Below are 18341 nucleotides of genomic sequence, written 5' to 3' on the forward strand. Positions count from 1 at the left end.
CTAGGTAAGTGGGTGGGCGAGAAACTGGCTGGACTGCAAGAAAAGTTGTGAATGCCAACTCTGCCTGGCAGCCAATTACTAGTGGTGCCCCCTTGGGAATATTGGGCCTAATACTGTGCAATGTCCTTATTAATGACTGGGACAGTCTCAGAAAGTGTGCTCTCAGCAGTTTTATGGATGATACCAGATTGGAAATGTGGTTTATCTTGAAAGTCAGGACTGCTATTCAGAGGGATCTTTGTGGGCTTGAAGAAATGGCTGATAGGAATCTCCTGAAGTTCAGAAGATGTAGATGTCCTGTACCTGGGGTGGAATTGTTCCATGCAAGTGTGTAGACTGGGCACTGACTGGATAGAAGGCAGCTCTGCCAAAAATATCTTCAGGATCCTAGTGAGCAACAGCTGTACCTGAGTTAGCAGTATGTCCTTGCAGCAAAGAAAGCCTACCTTATAGTGAGTTTTCTAAGCAGGAGGGAAGTCAACAGGAATGATTCTTCCCCTGCACTCAGCACTTGTGAGATGGACTGTCTCCAGTATGTCAGTGTCTTCCACTGTTAGAGCAGTCAAATGTTGGAACGGGGTGCCCAGAGGTCTGTGGACTTGACCCTCACAGATCCTCAAAACTTGACTAAGACACTGAGCATCCTGATCCTGTAAGACCAACTTTGATCTCTCCTGTGAGACCAGCTTTGATCAGAGATCCCTTCCAACCTGTGTGATCTTGTGGCTCTCTGCTGCTGTTATCTCTGACATCCAGTAATCTTTAGAACTGTACTTACATAACTGCACTGCCTGCAGGGCTATGATGATTCATGGCGCGTGAGGATTGTCAGTGCTGTGGTGCATCTCGTGGTGGGGGAAGATCTTGTAATGACTGGGTAAAATAAAAAGGTTGAAATGAATAATAGTGGAGGTCTTTCAGGAATTGAATGGTATTTTTGTTTTCAGATGTTACATTTGCAAGCAAAGTGAGAAAGAGCTGGCAGAACAGAACAAGGAACATGGATTAAAACATGAAGGTAATTTATCAAAAGAAAGTAAAATGTGATAGTATTACACAAATTATTCTTTTTCAGAAGATAGCAGCTCAAGTATGCATGTATTTTGGTTTTTTAAACATTGAGTTACTTGATAATCCATTGTTTCTTTCAGTTTACAGAGAACACCTGAAAGTGTCATCACCCCCATGTACTCAGCACTAGTGAGGGCACACCTTGAATCCTATGTCAGTTCTGGGCCCCTCACTTTAAGAAGGACATTGAGGTGCTGAAACATGTCCAGAGAAGGGCAATAGAGCTGGTGAAGGGTCTAGAGCACAAGTCCTGTTGAGGAGCAGCTGAGGGAGCTGGGGGTGTTTAGCCTGGAGAAAAGGAAGCTCAGGAGAGACCTCATCACGCTCTGCAACTGCCTGAAAGGAGGTTGTAGCCTTGTGGGTTTCCCTCTCTTCTTCCAGGTTATGAGGAAATGACCTCAAATTATGTCAGGAAAGGTTTAGTTTGGATATTAGGAAAAATCTCTTCACAGAAAGGGTAGTCAAGCATTGGAAAAGGCTGACCATGGAAGTGGTGTCCTGGAAGGGTTCACATATGGATGTGGCACTTGGGCAGATATGGTTTAGTGGTGTTAATAGTAGCTAATCTAGTGGACGTCAGTATTTCTGTACAACATCCCACCAATACTCACTATAAATGATAAATGAGATTTCTGTCCTCTTTCTCTATTTATGCTATCCTTATTCTCTCATTCATCCCCATTCTAACCCCTATGCACACTTGTGTGGGTTTTTTTTCTAATGGGCTTAACTTTTCTTTCCTCTCGTTTAAACAAGTGTTAATGAATTCTCTTCAGTCATTCCCCTCATTGGATCTTTTTATGGCTGGCTGCTACATCCTAATGGGAGGAAGTACTGGTATTGCTACACTTGTGGCCTTGCTAGAGAAAGACAACGTAGATTCACTTGAGTTTTGCCTCCAGCATTGGTTCGTCATCTTGGATAAACCCCTTTTAAAGAGCAGGCAGGCTTCCTATGGGTGCTTCTTTCTGCCTTTACTCTGTTTTTATTTCTTATTGTAGATCCCAGTGCATACAGTTGTAATTTTCTTGGCGAGCATTTGGTCCTTATTACCTACATTATCTTAAAATTGCAGTATTTTTGCAGTATCACTGTGCCAGGTTCTAGGCATTTGTTAGCAAAAAGATTATCATACTGTGAAGATTCACTGGTAGCATAAAGATTTCTGTGCAACTTGAATTCCCATTACACTTGTTTAGTGCTTTCATCCTAGCTGCTGCTTTCAGATCTTTGATATAGTCAAGAGATGGTCAAATCAGAATATTTATTGGATTATTTTAATCTATGCCAAGATTCAGCTGACGAATTTTTTTTTAGAGTATAAAGAATGCATAGAAATAATATAAATATGACAGTAGGTTTTTTTGGTAAGAAAAAAAAATTTGTCTTTCTGAGAAATTATTGTAGTTATAAATTGCCAACCTTTTTTCTTTTGTTTGTCAGAGGGTTTATGTGCATTTTTTCATGTTCATGTTTGGTTTTTTTGTTGGTTAGTTGGTTTGGTTTTTAAATCTGCCTTTTTGTTACCTTTCACCTAGCAAAGGAGCTACTAGAAAGCTACAGCTTAGTTAGTAATCAAGACAGTTGTAGCCAACATTGCAGAAGACATTAAGCAGCTGATTATGTAGGATATTGTTTACTTTATTCCATTCTACTTCTGGTAGCTGGCTTTCTTTGCAGTCCAGTCTCTTATCCATGCAGTACTGGTAAGGAAACAATACAATCAGCTACTTTTGATTCACAATAGAAAGGATTTTAAGTCTCCACTTCAGATAAGCTTTTCACTCAGCAGGATGTCTTGGCTGACTCTTTCATTGTGCCTACCAGGTTTGTGTATAATTCAGATAAGTTTAGAACGATGCTTGATTGATTGTTGCTGAACATATTTCTTTGTATTGTGCAGGAGTCTCTGCATGTGCTGAGTAAACGTTGAGTGTTAGCACTTTATGCTGATTTCAGCAACTTGCAGTGTGTGTACACAATAGGCCACTGATGAGTGTCACTTATGCACTCCCTGCTTATGACTGCCCTACTGTAGGATATTTTGAGCAAATAATTTGTGCTGTTACAGTGATACACACTGCAAAATGGTTATGAAAACAGTTGTTCATTTAAAATGTTCATTGATACCCTGACTTCGTTCTTACTTTGAACAGTGAAGGTGTTCTTGGGTAACATGCTGAGATTTATACCAGATGAAAACCATCTATTACAGTAACATAAAGAAGCATTTTACCTTAAGCAAACTTAAAATGTTGATACATATCTAGACACACTGATGACTGAATTACTAATGCTTCTCAGAGAAACAGCAAAAGAATTTATCAGTAAAGGGAGATGTTTGCATTTTGTTGTTTGTGTCAGAAAATGCCTGTTGTTTCCAGTTCCAGTAGTTTATATTCTGTTCAGTTACCTTCATCTCAGAGCAGGGTCTTGTCATTTGCCTGCAGCCTGAACAGTCATTCTGTAGTCTGACATTTAGGCATGTCTCATCTCTCTTAAGATGCATATTTTGAAGCTGATTTAAATTACTTCTTTCAGTAATGTCATGTTTGAAAGCAACATAAAAAGATCAACAGTAAAGCAAGCAATATTAAAAAGCACTCTGGCAAATTAAGCAAAAATTTTGAATTTAATTGTTTTTTTTCTTGCTATTTCTGATTTGTTTCTCAGGAGGTAGAGAGGATCTTCTAGATGGAAAAATTATAATAAAGTTTTTTGTTTTCCTTAAGTCTTTTGTCACATTATAAGCTTATATGTTTTTTCCTGGAAAACTGTTTTTCTTGGTTCTGTTACTAGAGAGTGGATAGTAAGAAGTTTCAATGAATTCCAGGAAACAAGAGAAGTTCAAAGAGTAGTTGAAGAGCAACTACAAAATACTTTGGGAACATTTATTTTCTTTTTATTTTACCTGATATATAGAGTCTGGAACATGTAGATTCAAAATGAATGCAACATAGACTCCAGGTTCAAAATAACCTAGACAATTGTAATAGTGATTCTCTAAAGTAAATCTGAAGTTTCTAGAACTGAGACAGTAAGGAATATCAGAATTTCAGGACATGTAATATATAGCATAAACATCGTCTATAATCCCATCAGAAAAGCACTTTGAAAATCACTGCAAGTTAACCAAAATGTGGGGAACTGAATCATGTTAGATGTTTGAGTCCATACCAGTTAACATTCCTCAAAATCTCTACCTTGTTTACATAAACAAACTTAAGCATTTTTTGTTCACTCCTTAATTTTACCCCTAATGGCACTTCACTCTTCACCATCTTAGAACAACATGTATGTCCATTGTCTGTTCTGCACTCATTACTTCTGTGGAATTGTTCATTTGAAATGAGTCCACTTTTACTGGTAGGAGAAAAATAGTGAGAAAAATGGCTGCTTTTTGGCTTTTTCTTATTGTGATAAGGAAGACAATTATGTGTAATCTAAAAATAAAAAAGGCATTTTTCATATATTTTTATACATATTCAAGAAAATACAGTTTAGGCAACAACTCTGCATTGTCTCCCAATGCTTCTTTGTTCTAGAAAATTCCTCTGCTTCCTGGTAGTATCAATGCCACCACACACTTAAGCTCAGTCTACATATAATCTCCAACAGAGTTTCATGGTATTGAAAAGAGGCTTTGTGTTGTTTTCCAGAAATCTCTGAAGATTTGCACTCAGGAACATTCAACTCTGTTAATAGTTCTAATCTTGGGACATTTGGGGCTAGAGTGGAAGCTGCCTGCTGGTCCTTGCTGCACCCTGAGGCATCCCTTCCATTTGACATTTTAAAAACTTTAAGTTGCTACATAGAGGCAGAAGAAGAATACTGCTTCAGAAGCCAAATACTAAACTACAGTCCTTGCATCATTGTTTATGTAAGATGAACAAGTTGAAGAGCAAAAACAGAATTTTAAAAAGTTAATCCCTCTGAACTTTCACACTACAAGAGTTGTAAATTGCCTGTCTTTTCCCTTCCTATGGCTTTGCAGGTTTTCCCAAATAGCACTTATCCTGAACTTGGCATGCATATGCCAGAGAAGGCAAGCAGTTATGGGAGATAGTCACAGTCAGAAGGGTGTTGGTGTATGAAAAAACAGATACTTTACATATTATTTTTAAATGTAGTTAATTTTAGATATTTATTGACAGTACATGAATGTGGCCAGGGAAGAATTTTAAGTTGCCATTGATTGCTTTTTAGTGTTCTTTTGAGTAGATCAAATTATTACCTATCTCCACGTTTTTATTGATGTGTTTCAGAAGGTGAAGAAGAATGGAAGGTTATAAAAGGGAAATTTCTAGCCATCAATGCAGTAAGTATGAGCTGTGCCTGTCCACGAAGTCCAAAAGGCCTTTCACCAGCAGCTCATTTGGCAGATGGTTCAGCAGACCTCATTCTAGTTCGGAAATGCTCCAGATTTGATTTTCTACGGTATCTTGTCAGACACACAAACCAAGATGATCAGGTGTGTATTCCTTTTGACAGTGTCTATCAAAGGTGTAAATACTGGTATTTTTACAGGACAGAAATGATATCTATAAAGCAGGTTTGTTTGGTTTTTTTAAATTTATACATTTTGGATGATGCAATCTCAGCATGTGCATCATGGAAAAAAAAAGCAGCTTAAAACATTTTACCAAAGTCAACTCCTTGGCCATAGCATTTTAACTAAATTCCACTTTTGCCAACTGAATTCAGTTTTATAACATTTTCCGTGTATTTGCTGTTTGAACAATATTTGAAGTTATTTTATCACAACTGTGCCCTCATGTAGTTGTCATGAAAAACTGCTCATGGCACAAAAAACTACTCACAGCATGAATAGCTGAGGGAGATGTGGTGAAGAATAATAAATCACTTTTGGAAACTGTATAAAAATGTGGTTTAGAATTAAGTTACCAGAACTGCAATTTGATTGTAAACTGCAGGCTTTTAGCAGTATTTTACTACATATTAGTGACCAGGATGAGCTTTATGCATTCAGCTTGAAAATTATTTCTTGCATGTGTTGTAGCTGTCAGGCAGGAAGATTCATCACTGCTTTGGATCATAATATCTCTTGAAACTGAGCTGTGACTCTGACTACTAATATGTGACTACACGTATTTAATATTTGTCACAACCTGATATTATTAACATCTTCTGGAAATTACCTGAACAATTGAGTAATATCATATCTAGTGCATAAAAGCAATAAAAAGTCTCACAAGTTTATGATGCTAGTCTTCTTCCACTGTGAAAGAATTAGTATAGATTCTTCTTCCTTTATTTCCAACTTATGAATGTGTCCATATTTGTCCTTCCCACTGTTCTCAATCTCCTCTTCCCTTCACTCCTTCTCATTCACTGTTCCCTTGATATTTTCGATCAATTAAAGCCATCCCTGGCTACCTTTCGAATTGGCTGTAACATTTACCAAGGGACAGCATTCTGCTAAGGCTTGAGACATGAGAGCTCAGGTGCTCTCTGCATAGACACAGGTGACAATGCAGCACCAGCATTTGCCTCTGAGCAGTTTGGACCAGCACACTGTTTAGTGAGCCCCTTTGGGTCCAGGAGCCACTGCTTCCAAGCACAGAGTTTGATGAATTCACAATTCATTTATGGTTAAAAGCTGAGGGAACTTAAGACTTCGTAGGTCTCTCCATGTTTGCTTTTTCTCTGCCATTATGGCCATTTCCTTTCCAATGCTTCCCGTTTCTCTCTGGGATATGCTGGTTTTGCAGTGGAGATTAAATGCAAGTTTGTACACATGTCCTTATCTCAGGTTAGTGTTCACCATAAAAACCCTTCTTGGGAAGCCCTTCTTGAAAACTTCAGGAAATGTGAGATAAAAAAAAAAAGGGTGACTGTACATCAGTACAGATTGGTTTTCACATTTGCTTCCCTGTCATCCCTTTCCTGCAGACACAGACAGACATACTCCATGGCCTTTGCTAAATGACCTGTCTGTATTCCATACAGATTGCTGAATAGTTAGCACTGTATGTGTTAAGTTGCTTTCAGGGCTGATGGGGGCATCCCTTAATTTATTTTCCCTTCAATTAATGATGCCTGTTTTAAAGCATTTGTTCAATATTGTAGTGTAAATCTGCAGCCTTGGTTTTAAGAGCAGTCTTCTAATTGACCTGCTTTTTCTAGCTGAATTAACTAGTTAAAATTATTTTATTTTTTTGGAATGTAATGGGAAGGGCAGGTGGGAACACCCAGGTGCATCCCCCAAAGGGGGCAGGTTTGACACTGTTCCCTGTAAGACTGTGGATCTGTTGTATCATTTTTGCATCATGTACAGTGCTCTGGTGCAGGGTCTGGGGACCCCTTTGAGGTTGGCCTTTCATGGGCCATGATACCCCCTCTGCTGTCCCTCATGTGGATGTCCCTTGGATGTGCCTTTCCTGGGGTGAAGGGCCCCTGGAGCTCCTCTGCACAGCAGAGGGTGGGCATTCAATGATTCTGACCAGAGGCTTTTTCACCACACACCCAGATTCTCTCCTCCTCCCCAGTTTGATGTGTGGTCTGTTGGAGCCTGGCAGCTGATAGCCCAGAGCTGTGGTGTCCAACCTGAAGATGCTGGGTTTAATCCTCCTGTGAAGGTATTCTACCCCAGCCCAGACCTGAGTCTCTTATCTCCATCAGCTTGCAGTCCAGGGCCTCAGTCAGGAGGCAAATTCAGGGTGGGATGGTCTTCCATGCAGCTGTTGTTATACAATTTTGCTATAATGGGCACTATACAGTGACCATTGAGAAGTAAAGTTTCATTTTGACTTTATTTTTTTTGACTTGTGCAGTTTTTCGAAAGCAAATATCACTTTACACCTCAGGTGAGCTTCTCTAGAAAATTGGAGTGGACAGACTTTCCTGGAGTACAAAATGCTGCATACTGAGTAGCTTTACACATCAAATTATTTAATTATAATTGCCTTTTTTTTTTTTTTTTTTTTTTTTTAGTTTGACTTTCCATTTGTAGACATTTATCGGGTTAAGTGTTTTCAATTTGCATCAAAGCTTTCAGAAGACAATGAAAGCAATGTAATTGACATTGGAAAAAAACGTTTTGGCCAGTTCTGCAGAGATCATCCAGCCTGTTGCTGTAATATTGTTAATAGCACCTGGAATTGTGATGGAGAAACTCTGGATAGTTCAGCAGTTGAAGTGAGGTAAGCTTCGATTTTTCTGTCTATATAGCAGAACACATGAAGCCTTCTCATTGATTTTAAAGATGCATCTAAAGACAACCCAAAAAGATGCCTGTGCATAGCAAATTGGAGTCTTCTGATAATAAACCTAAATATTTTTGTTACCATTTTGAATCCTTTCCAGAGAATTCTGCAGTCATGTATGTTGTAAATGATTGCTCTGAGTGAAATGGATGGCTCTACCTTTGAAGTTATACTTACTTCTTAGAAACTATTATGTATTTAAAGTGCGGAAAGTGAAGATGGTTTTGAAAGGATTCTTTTTAAATGTGTGGAATGCCTCATTACTCTGAGCAATAGCTTTTCCTATTTGCTTAAGTAAACATCTTTGCTTCACAGAAATACTGAGTATGTCCCATACTTTGTGGTTTTTTTGCACACAGCACAGTCTTATCTCCAGTCTCCACATATGGAGAAAGGATTTTGCAGTTGTGCAAATAATCAAATTAGAAAAAAAGTTTGTGAAATTTGAAAGGGTTTTTTGGTTAGTTTTTGTTATTGTTTGGATTAGTTTTGGTTCCTTGTTTTGTTTATTTGTTTGTTCCCTTTTTAGAACAAAGGGAACCAGACCCGTAATGTTTACATACAAGTATGTTGCATTAAAATATAATCCCTTAGCAGTCCAAAGGTGAGTTTTATAAATGCTGTATATTGTACAAGAATGACTCATCTAGGTGCCCACAGAACTTCTTGTGTGGACAAGGGGCATAAAAGAGGATACATGAAAGCCTCTAGCTCTCCTAGCAGGGAAGGATTTTATCTAAAATGAGGGTGTGGTTTCTGTAGTCAGGAGTAAGAAACTTTGTCCAGCTGTTTGAAATTAATGGATTATTAGAATTAAATAACTAGAATTAAATATGTGGTACCCATTTATTTCTTACTAATTTCCATATTTTTCAGGGTTCACTGCCAGTTATTGAAACTGTTTGCAAGGGGAATTGAGGAAGACTCTAAAGATGAAGCTGCCCACAGCCAGAGTAGCATTGAACAATTACTATAGACATTGTTCCTCCAATGGGGAGAAGAAAAAATAAAAGCTCAAGGATATTGAGTAAATATGCATTTTAGTCAAATTGACGAGTATTTTAAACTTCTAGATTTTTTTTATGGCTTCATTATAATTTTAGACATCTTACTGCATTGTGTCATTAAAAAAATACATTGTAATCATTAAAATATATATTGGAGCAATGTAATCTGTTAGAAAAGATGGGCTTGGCCTATATCTGTGTATTCATGATGACTGATAAATTCTCTTTGCTTTTCTAGAGAGCTAATTTAGTTGTGTTGCAATAATATCTAAATGTTATGAAACATTGGACTTCCCACTGGCACCAAGATAAGACATTTTCAGTGTCTGAGAAGATGTATTCTGCTGGGAGTGTTATGTAATTGTGTGTGGCTTAAATGCTGGACAACGGTGTTGTCATTTGCTTTTTTTTTTTTTTTTTGTTTAATTAAAATCTTTCATTTTGTAATTCTGACAATACCTTGCAACTTATCAATGCAATTCAAACACACATTCCTGGCTTTAAGTAATAATAATAATAGTGTACAGATATTTGAAAAATAAAAGCACAACTATATACAGGTCACACCTCATCCTATATATTCTGTCTTTGAAGGTTTCCTTGCATCATGCTTTTTGGGATTATAAAAGGTTTTATGACTGTTTGGGTGATACCAAATATCACACAGTGCAACTGAAAAGTCTTGCAAGCAGATTTCAGGAGTACTTGTATAATATCAGGAAGGCACAAGAAAAGAAAATATAAATAAGTTCTCAAACACCAGCAAGTTTCAGTTTTTAAAAGTATCTGATAACATATTAAAAGCTTCCCTCTTCACAATTCTCTGGACATTCTACTCCATATGTTAAAATGTCTTTGCAAAATAAGATGTTGAAGTGTTAAATTTAGAAATGTGATTTGATGATTGAAAATCCTTAAAATAATTTAACTAAATATGAAACAAAATAATTTGCTTTGTGAAGCCAAGGGAAGAAACTGGCATCTGATAAATCATGAATTCACTGTGCTGATTTGTTTTTATAACAAAAAAACATTAGACTCTCATATAGAGCTATGGAGTGATTATTTAAGTTGTATATAGTTTTGTGTATTGTGGCAAATACATGTTTTGTGTCCAGGGCTGGGGCTAAATTTTGCTCTTCTTGTACAGGCTTATTCCTGTTTGAAGACAGAAGTTAGCCCCTGTTCTGTCTTTTTTTTAAGTGTTTCTTTAAGTTTAAAATTATCTTTAAAACTAACTTCATCTGAGGTTTTTTTTTGCGTCCAAACAGCTGATGATTCTGTATTCATGTCTATTTATTGGTACTTCTGTCATCCTGTTTGTGTTAGTTTCATGTCTCTTATATGTGGTCAGTGTAAGCCATGGTGATTGGTCATTTCATTACTGAAGCACTTGAATATTGTTAGAAATGGCAGGTTATTTTTTTTCTATTAAAGTTATTTACATTCCAGTTTTGTGTATTATAAAAATTCTGTTCTAATATCTTTTCTACAAAGTATTACTCATATTGCTCTATATGAAAAAAAAACACTTGCAAATTATATTTGCCTCAAGTACAATCATACAATGTTTAGGAACTTTATTTTGTTATATAGTATTTCAGGAAAATACTTGAATACTTTTTCCAAAACTACTGCTCTTTGCTTTCCTTATTAATGCAATGAGTTGAAATGTTGATTTATCCAATGTTTTTCTGACACTTCTACCACAGGTGTTACATATACTGTATTTTTAAAGCCATGTTTAATAAGTGAAGTAGTACTTTTGAACTAACATTCAGTTGAAAATGAAATTATGCAGTTCTTCAAATGTGAATATTTTTTGAAAATGTCATTTGTTTAAAAATGTCTCTGGTTATTGTGGTTAATCCATGAATATTGTGAGAGTACCCACAATACTCTTCAAAGTTACAGTAATTCTTGTGCAGGAGGTAATGATGCACACTCAGCTTAGCAACAGTGAGGGAGTTTGAGGCATTGCAGCTATCCAGAGCACATTCTCATCAGTGAGAACTGGAATAAATACTAACCAGCTCTTTCCATTAATTTACTAGCAAGTCATGAGAGACCCCTACTTGAAAAATCTCATAGTGAATGTATATTGAAATGCTTTGAATATTTGAGTATCTGCAACTGAGTGCTTGATGTTTCCAAAGAAAGCCACAGGTCTCCTTTATGAAAAAAAGCCACTAGAAAAGGATGAAAGATCATGGTATAGTATGGTAAGGAAGTGTGAAGTAAATAATAAAGGTATTGCAACATAATAAAATGTAAAGGTCATAGGTAATAGAAAAGCTGCATAGTTGCATTTGAATAATTATATTTATAGCATATTAAACTAGTAAAGCACCATATGTGAGTTGTATGACATGTCCAGTTTATTTTTAAGAGAGCTGTGTAAGTAATGTCTTCTTACATTTTAATTCTAGAGATTTTTTTTTCTCCAAATATAATCTTAGTATGGAAATTATGTATAGGAAAACTAGCTTTGATTTTTCTTTTTTCCCAATCTTGCTGGCTTCAAGATTAGAAAATGTGTTCTGTTTTATGATGCTAGGGCATTTCATTAAAGAAATAAAACTGCATTGTACAACAGCACATTGGTTTTCTTCTTTTCACAACTTGATTTGAAAAAAAAATCTCATTTTGATGGAAATCTGGCAGTAGTATGCTTAATGTAACCACTGTGAGCAGATCAAACAAAATGAAGGCCAAACACAGTGAAGCAATTCATAACCTTCCAGTTGGGTTGACAACAGCTTTGTGGCAAGTGTGAGTGTGAACACAGAGTGGAGGAAAGCAACTAGTGAAGCTGGACTTAGGCTAATACTAAGCATCTCTAAAAGGGTAAACTGAACATAAAACTCACTATAATGCAGGTATTTAGTTGTAATTATTGTGGAAGTAAAAGAAACTGCTGTTCTAAGAAGCGTAACTATGTATTATACTATAAATAGTGTGGTAAATAGATGGGGGATCTTAGAGATTTGTTGCCATAATTGCTACAGATGGAAGTACGTATTCTAAGTAAAAATGTTCATTGTGTATAAGCAATGGGCATAGAAGGAGAACATGCTTTTCAGCACTGCAGACACTTCTGCTTTTGAAGTGTATTGTTTTTGTGTGGCAAGGGTTTGGTACCTGGGGGGCTGCAGGGGTGACTTCTGGATGAAGGCAGCAGAGGATGCCCCCGTGTCAGACAGTCATTTCCCCAGCCAGCTCCAAGATGGACCTGCCAAAGCTGAGCTCATGAGATGGCATTGCTAAGAACTTCTGTGATAAATAAGGAAGGGTAAAAAGTGCTGCTCAACAGCTGTGAAAGGAGTGGAAAATAAACATCCTGTAGACACTTAAAGTCAGTGAAGAAGGGGGAGGAGGTGCTCCAGGCACTAGATGAGGTTGCCCTGCAGCCTGTGGAGGACCTCACACTGGAGCAGGTGGATGTGCCCCCAGGAAAGCTGCAACTCGTGGAGAGCCCATGCTGAAGCAAGTTTCCTGGCAGGGGCTGCAGCCATGGAGAGGAGCACATACATGAGTGGGTATTTTTCACAGGAACTGTGGCCTGTGGGGCATGCTTCCCTCCTCAGGAGGGAGAAAGAAGTAGGGGAGAGAAAGTGTTGAACTCACTGGAACCCCCACTTCTCCATCCCCCGGCACTGCTCAAGGCAGGGGGAATGAGGAAGAAGAGTCAGATGTAAAGTTGAGCATAGGAATGAGGCAGAGAGGGAGGAGAGGAGGTGGTGCACAGATTTGGGTTTATTTCTGTCTTACTCCGGTATTGATTGGCAATAAATTATATTAATATTCCCCAAGATTACTTCATTTTGCCCCTGACTGTAATTGCTGAGAGGCCTCCCTGTCCTTAGCTTGACCCCTGAGCTATTCAATCATTCTTTACCCTGTCCTGGCAAGGATAACCTAGAATCAAAAATTTCTCCAAAAATGTGTCTTGCAATTCAAGTAGTAGAATAATAGAATCTTAGAACCATTTAGGTTGGAAAAGACCTTTAATATCATAAAGCCCAATCCTTAAACCAGCACTGCCAAGACCATGTCCCTAAGGGCCACATCTACACGTCTTTTAACTACCTACTTTTAACTGTCCAGGGATGCTGTCTCAGCCACTTCCCTGGACAGCCTGTTCCAATGCTTGATAATCCTTTTCATGAAAAAGTTTTTCCTAATACTGAGTCTAAGCCTCCTCTGACACAACTTCATAGGAGCTTGGATTGGAAGGGACTTTAAAGATCAACTTGAGTCTAAAGCTATTTCCTCTTGTGCTATTGCTTTTATACAGAAAAGGAGACTGACCTCCACCTGGCTACAAGCTCTTTTCAGGTAGTTGTAGAGTGCAATAAGGTTCCCCTGAGCCTCCTTTTCTCCAGAATAAACAACCCCATCTCCCTCAGCAGCTCCTTACCAGACTTGAGCTCCGGACACGTCCCCCAGCTCTGTTGCTGTTCTCTGGACATGATCCAGCACTTCTTCTAATGAGGGGCTCAGAACTGAACACAGAATTCATTTCCCTAGAACTACTGCCTTAATCTCCATGAAGTAGATGAGTAATAGGAGTTCATCACTTTTGTTCTCATTAGTGACATTGTTCTTATTTCGACTTTCAACAGGAGAGTTAAGTAATTTAATAGCTTCTAACCAGTGTTTAAGTTGCAGTAAATTAGTTCTGTCCATAATGAAGGAACAGTCTTCCCAGACTTCTCTTACCCACTTTCATGTACATGATCTACATCTCACAAAAGCTTATGCATGTTCTTAATTAATACATTACTAGTCCAATTAAATAGAATGGGGTGGGGCATTCATTCTTCAGTCATGCCTTTCAAATACTTTGCAATGAGAGAATTAACTATTTTTCTTAGTCAATTTCCTGCTGTTGAGAAATTTTTCCTAATATGTACCTACCAAAATTGCCAATGAGGTTGTCTTCAAAAAATGTTAGCTCCTTTGTGACTCTTGCATATCTAAAAAGATGATTTGCTCTTGTTGGTAGCTGTTTTACCTAAGGTGCAATTTTCTGGCTTATTTTATAGAAATCCTCCAGGAACAAATAAAATTAACAGTTTTTAATTTTTTTTTTCAATATTTCAATAGTATAGGACAGGAAAAATATAAGTGGAAAAATAATTATTTATAAAGGAAAACTACTGAACAAATAACAGAAGAGATGCAAATTAAAAAATCCATGAAGACTAAATTCTGGAAAGGATGAAAGAGAACAACTGCAAAACAAATATTGAAGAAAAAAAATAAGAAAACAAAATACAGATTTTTTTTTTCCATTTTTTCTGCTGGAAAGCTTTGCCTGGGTACATGTACTGTAACTGCACAGTAAAGCTAGCACTAAAGGTTTGAGTAGATTGCTAGAAGTTTGACTATTTACAACTGGTAGAGAGAATAAAAGCTTCATCACTGTTATGAAGACATATTTCTTAAAAAATGCTGTGTCACCCTCTGTATTTCTACTCACAAACTTTACCATAACAGTAGCCTAGCTAGAAGAGCTGCTAAAGGAGAACTGTAAAAGCAGCTTCATGGTTTTCTGTAGCAATATGAAACATTCTGAAATGACTGTTCAATTTAATCTCCCAAATATTGTTTTTCATGTTAATATTTAGCAGCTGCATTTTAGGAAAGGGGAGACTGGACAACTAGAAGAAATGCTGGGTTAGTGTTTCAATGCTGCTGAGGTCAAGATGGTGGGATAGCAACTCACCCCAGCCAAGGGTCTGTCCCAAAAATCTTGTAACATCAGGAGAAGTCCCCACAGAAAATGCTTCCCTGTAGAAATACCTGTGCAGTTCCGAGAACATGTTTGTATAATCTGTTCTTCTGAGCTTTCAGTGATGGATATTCAGCAAAGCAGATTAGCTATCAAAACAGATTTCTTAAAGGTTTTTAGTTAGAAAGTCTTGGTCACTCAGCTGAATCTCCGTTGCTGTATTTACACATGGGCACAGAGAGCAGATTGTTGCCTTTGGGGAATTCACTCCCTGGGCTATTCTGTTGCCTCTCAGTCTCCTGTTCTCTGCCTAAACAGTATTCCTATTCAGACAGAGAAGGAAAAACCCTACAATAGTCAAGTACTTATTGATATGAAAACCCACTTGAAGCAGATTTTTGTTTACTACCAAAGGGGCTCTGTAGAAGACAGCTGGTACTGACAGGGTTGCTTTAGAATGAGTAGCTGCATAAAGTCTTCAATCAAATCAGATACTGTTTCCTACCTAGATACCATGTTTTCACAGAATGCTGTTTAAAGCTCTGATGGATGCATTTAAGGTAGACATTTCCCCTCAGCAATACCTATCAGATAAACAACTGCTCTGAGGATTACTCTGCTGGTAGATGCTGCCCTGCCCCTAGACCAAAGAACAACCCCATAAGTAGCTCTCAGATAGTTGGAGTCTCCCATTTCCATTGTGTCTCACAGTATTTGAATTTTCTATAGAAAACAGGCAAAACCTGAACACTTGGGTGTTGCCCTGATTGTAATTTTCTAGTAAAGACTTTCAGAAAATCCTCAACACCTTGGTGGTTGGGTTGGGAAAGAGTAAACATAGGCATATTCTTTCACCAGAACAGCAGATAGTATATTTGTTCTCCTCTGTGTGCAGGCAAAGCTTTGAGCCAACAGAAGAATTTGTAATTTTTCCTGCATTAAAGAGTTTACAGACTCAGTGGAGGAAGGTGAGGTGGGGAAGAAGCACAAGGTTGCTACTTCCTGTGCTCAGGGAGTCCATGCTGAAGCTTTTGTGGTGGGAACACCAGGCACTAATGCATGGACTAGTGCAGAAGAGGGATGCAGTGAGCAGGAATATCCAAAGATCACTGGCTATGCAGACTTGGCAGTCCAAACTCACCCACCCAGTAAATAAAGCATTGCACCATAGCTGTGTCAATTGCTCAGGCTTGGGACTGAAGGCCATTGCTGTCTGGCCTGCCTTCATTTGTTGGAGGAAATTTCACTAGTTTGGGATAAATCTGTGCTGTAACACTGCTATCAGAAAGCACAGCAGGAATTTATTAGCAAAAGTGACTGTGTTCAGTGTTTTCACTGGAGCTAAAACAGAGGAAAAAGGAGGCCAAGAGAGGGTTGTTGATTCACACTGCCCTTACACAATACAATACACTGCACTTGCCCACACAAAACCTCACATTGCACATGCAAGGGGAATTGGAGGCTATGGCTGCTTGCACTGGTTTCTACCAGGAGTTCTGGTTTCTAACCTCCAGCAAAGCTACTGAGATACCAGAACTCTGTTCTCTAATTGGCATGGGCAGTGGCTAAGGGAGTGAATGTTAATCCCATTTAAAAGCACAAATAGCTGCTTTTGAATTCTCTTCAGTTCCAGAACACCACATGCATCCTACAGTAGTGACAGCCAGAGCTTCCAGTGGAGTGGAAAATGCCTTCCTATGCAGTTAATTCAAGGTATCAGTGGAAGGAACTACAGTTACTGCAGTTTTAGTGTTTTTCCTGAAGCCACTCAGGTGGGAATGCATCTCTGCTATATTCAGAAAGATTGGGCAACTCACATTGGGCTATAATGACCCCTGCTGTGCCCTTTCTACTGACATCAGCTGGTGCCTTAGACAATACCAACAGGCTGTGGGCCATGTAAAGGTGTAACTGGCTGACATCCATCAGGAAATGAGGTGGCCATAATCTTTGAGCTGGGGCCTCAGACATTTTATCAGAAGAGTGCATATTGTTGATGACTATACAGTTGTTGTCTTTCATACACATTGAAATGTGTGCTGGGAACCCAGGAGGAAGAGGTGGGTATCTCCATGGCTGGGCAGCTACTATGGGTGAGCAGGGGTGCCATGTGGCCCTCAGGAGCACCAATGTTGAGCATGCCTGGCAAAGGACCTCATGTCAGGATGTGCGCAGCGTTGATGGCTCTGACACCAGCCATGCTCTGCCTCTAGAATGCAGACGTGACACTGGGAGCAGACAGAACAGCTCCTACAAAACAGAGGAGAGGGCAGAGATGGTGTTAACGATGTCTGTAATGGACTTGGTGACTGTGCACTGAGCTGCAGGGGCTGAGCACAGCCAGCTCACTGAAAGCAGTGAGGCCTGGAAGCCAGTACTCTGGCAAATCAGGTCTTGATCTAAAAATAAAGCATTTGTAGGTGGGTATGTTGTACTAGAAAGGCTGAAAGGTCCTGATGCAAGTCCCAGATCACTAAGACATAGCAAGCCTGATCTCATGAGTGGTGGCCTCCAGCAAGTTACTCATGCTCCATTTTAATGGCTTGGGCAGCATGGCTTCTGAGATGCTCTGGGGCACAGCATGGTGGCTTTTCTACCTACCCAAAGCTCTCTCCAAGCTCCTGTTTGCTAATTTGCCTTTCTCTTCTCGCAGCCAACTAGGCCTTGAGGAGAAGCCATACGAAGAATGGCTGAGGTCACTTGGTTGGTCTGTTCAGCCTGGAGGAAACTGAGGGGAGACCTCACTGCATTACAACTTCCTCATGAGGGGAAGAGGAGGAGCAGACACTGACCTCCTCTCTGCGGTGACCTGAGGGAGTGGCCTGAAGCTGTGTCAGGGGAGGTTTAGGTTGAATATTAGAAAGAGGTTCTTCACCCAGAGGGTGGTTGGGCACTGGAACAGGCTCCCCAGGGCAGTGGTCACAGCACCAGCCTGACAGAGTTCTAGAAGTGTTTGGACAATGCTCTTAGGCAAACAGTGTGACTCTTGGGAATGGTGCTGTGCAGGGCCAGGTGCTAGACTTGATGATCTTTGTGAGTCCCTTCCAACCCAGCATATTCTGTGATTCTGTGAATACCAGCCTGTTAAAACTTCTAAATGAGCAGGAAGAATACTGAAGGTTGATGCTGGAAGGTTGTTGCATCATGACCTTTTATACAGCGCGGCAGGGCCTATGAGATGCATAAGAATTCAGGTGGAAGAGCCTTGTCATTTGTGTTTGTGTCACATGCCAGGTGACGTGGCTGTGTCATGGAGAGGACTGGTGCAGTGAATTGAGTGACTGAAGAGCAGCCCTACTG

The 18341-nt window shown here is 39.0% G+C and overlaps 1 protein-coding gene across 3 annotated transcripts in view; it reads left to right on the forward strand.

Annotated features, from left to right (window-relative positions):
* The window catches only part of CERK (ceramide kinase), a 44214-nt gene extending 32312 nt beyond the window's left edge, over positions 1-11902 (forward strand). For all 3 annotated transcript variants that reach the window (XM_053943136.1, XM_053943137.1, XM_053943138.1), the window contains exons 10-13: positions 948-1018; positions 5337-5542; positions 8026-8234; positions 9174-11902. In XM_053943136.1, the coding sequence (XP_053799111.1) occupies positions 948-1018; positions 5337-5542; positions 8026-8234; positions 9174-9273 (586 nt within the window). In that variant the 3' untranslated portion in view covers positions 9274-11902. The remainder of the gene's footprint in view (positions 1-947; positions 1019-5336; positions 5543-8025; positions 8235-9173) is intronic.
* The last annotated feature ends 6439 nt before the right edge of the window (positions 11903-18341 follow it).

The sequence above is a fragment of the Vidua chalybeata genome, chromosome 5 (genome assembly GCF_026979565.1).
Source record: "Vidua chalybeata isolate OUT-0048 chromosome 5, bVidCha1 merged haplotype, whole genome shotgun sequence".
Classification (NCBI taxonomy): Eukaryota; Metazoa; Chordata; class Aves; order Passeriformes; family Viduidae; genus Vidua; species Vidua chalybeata.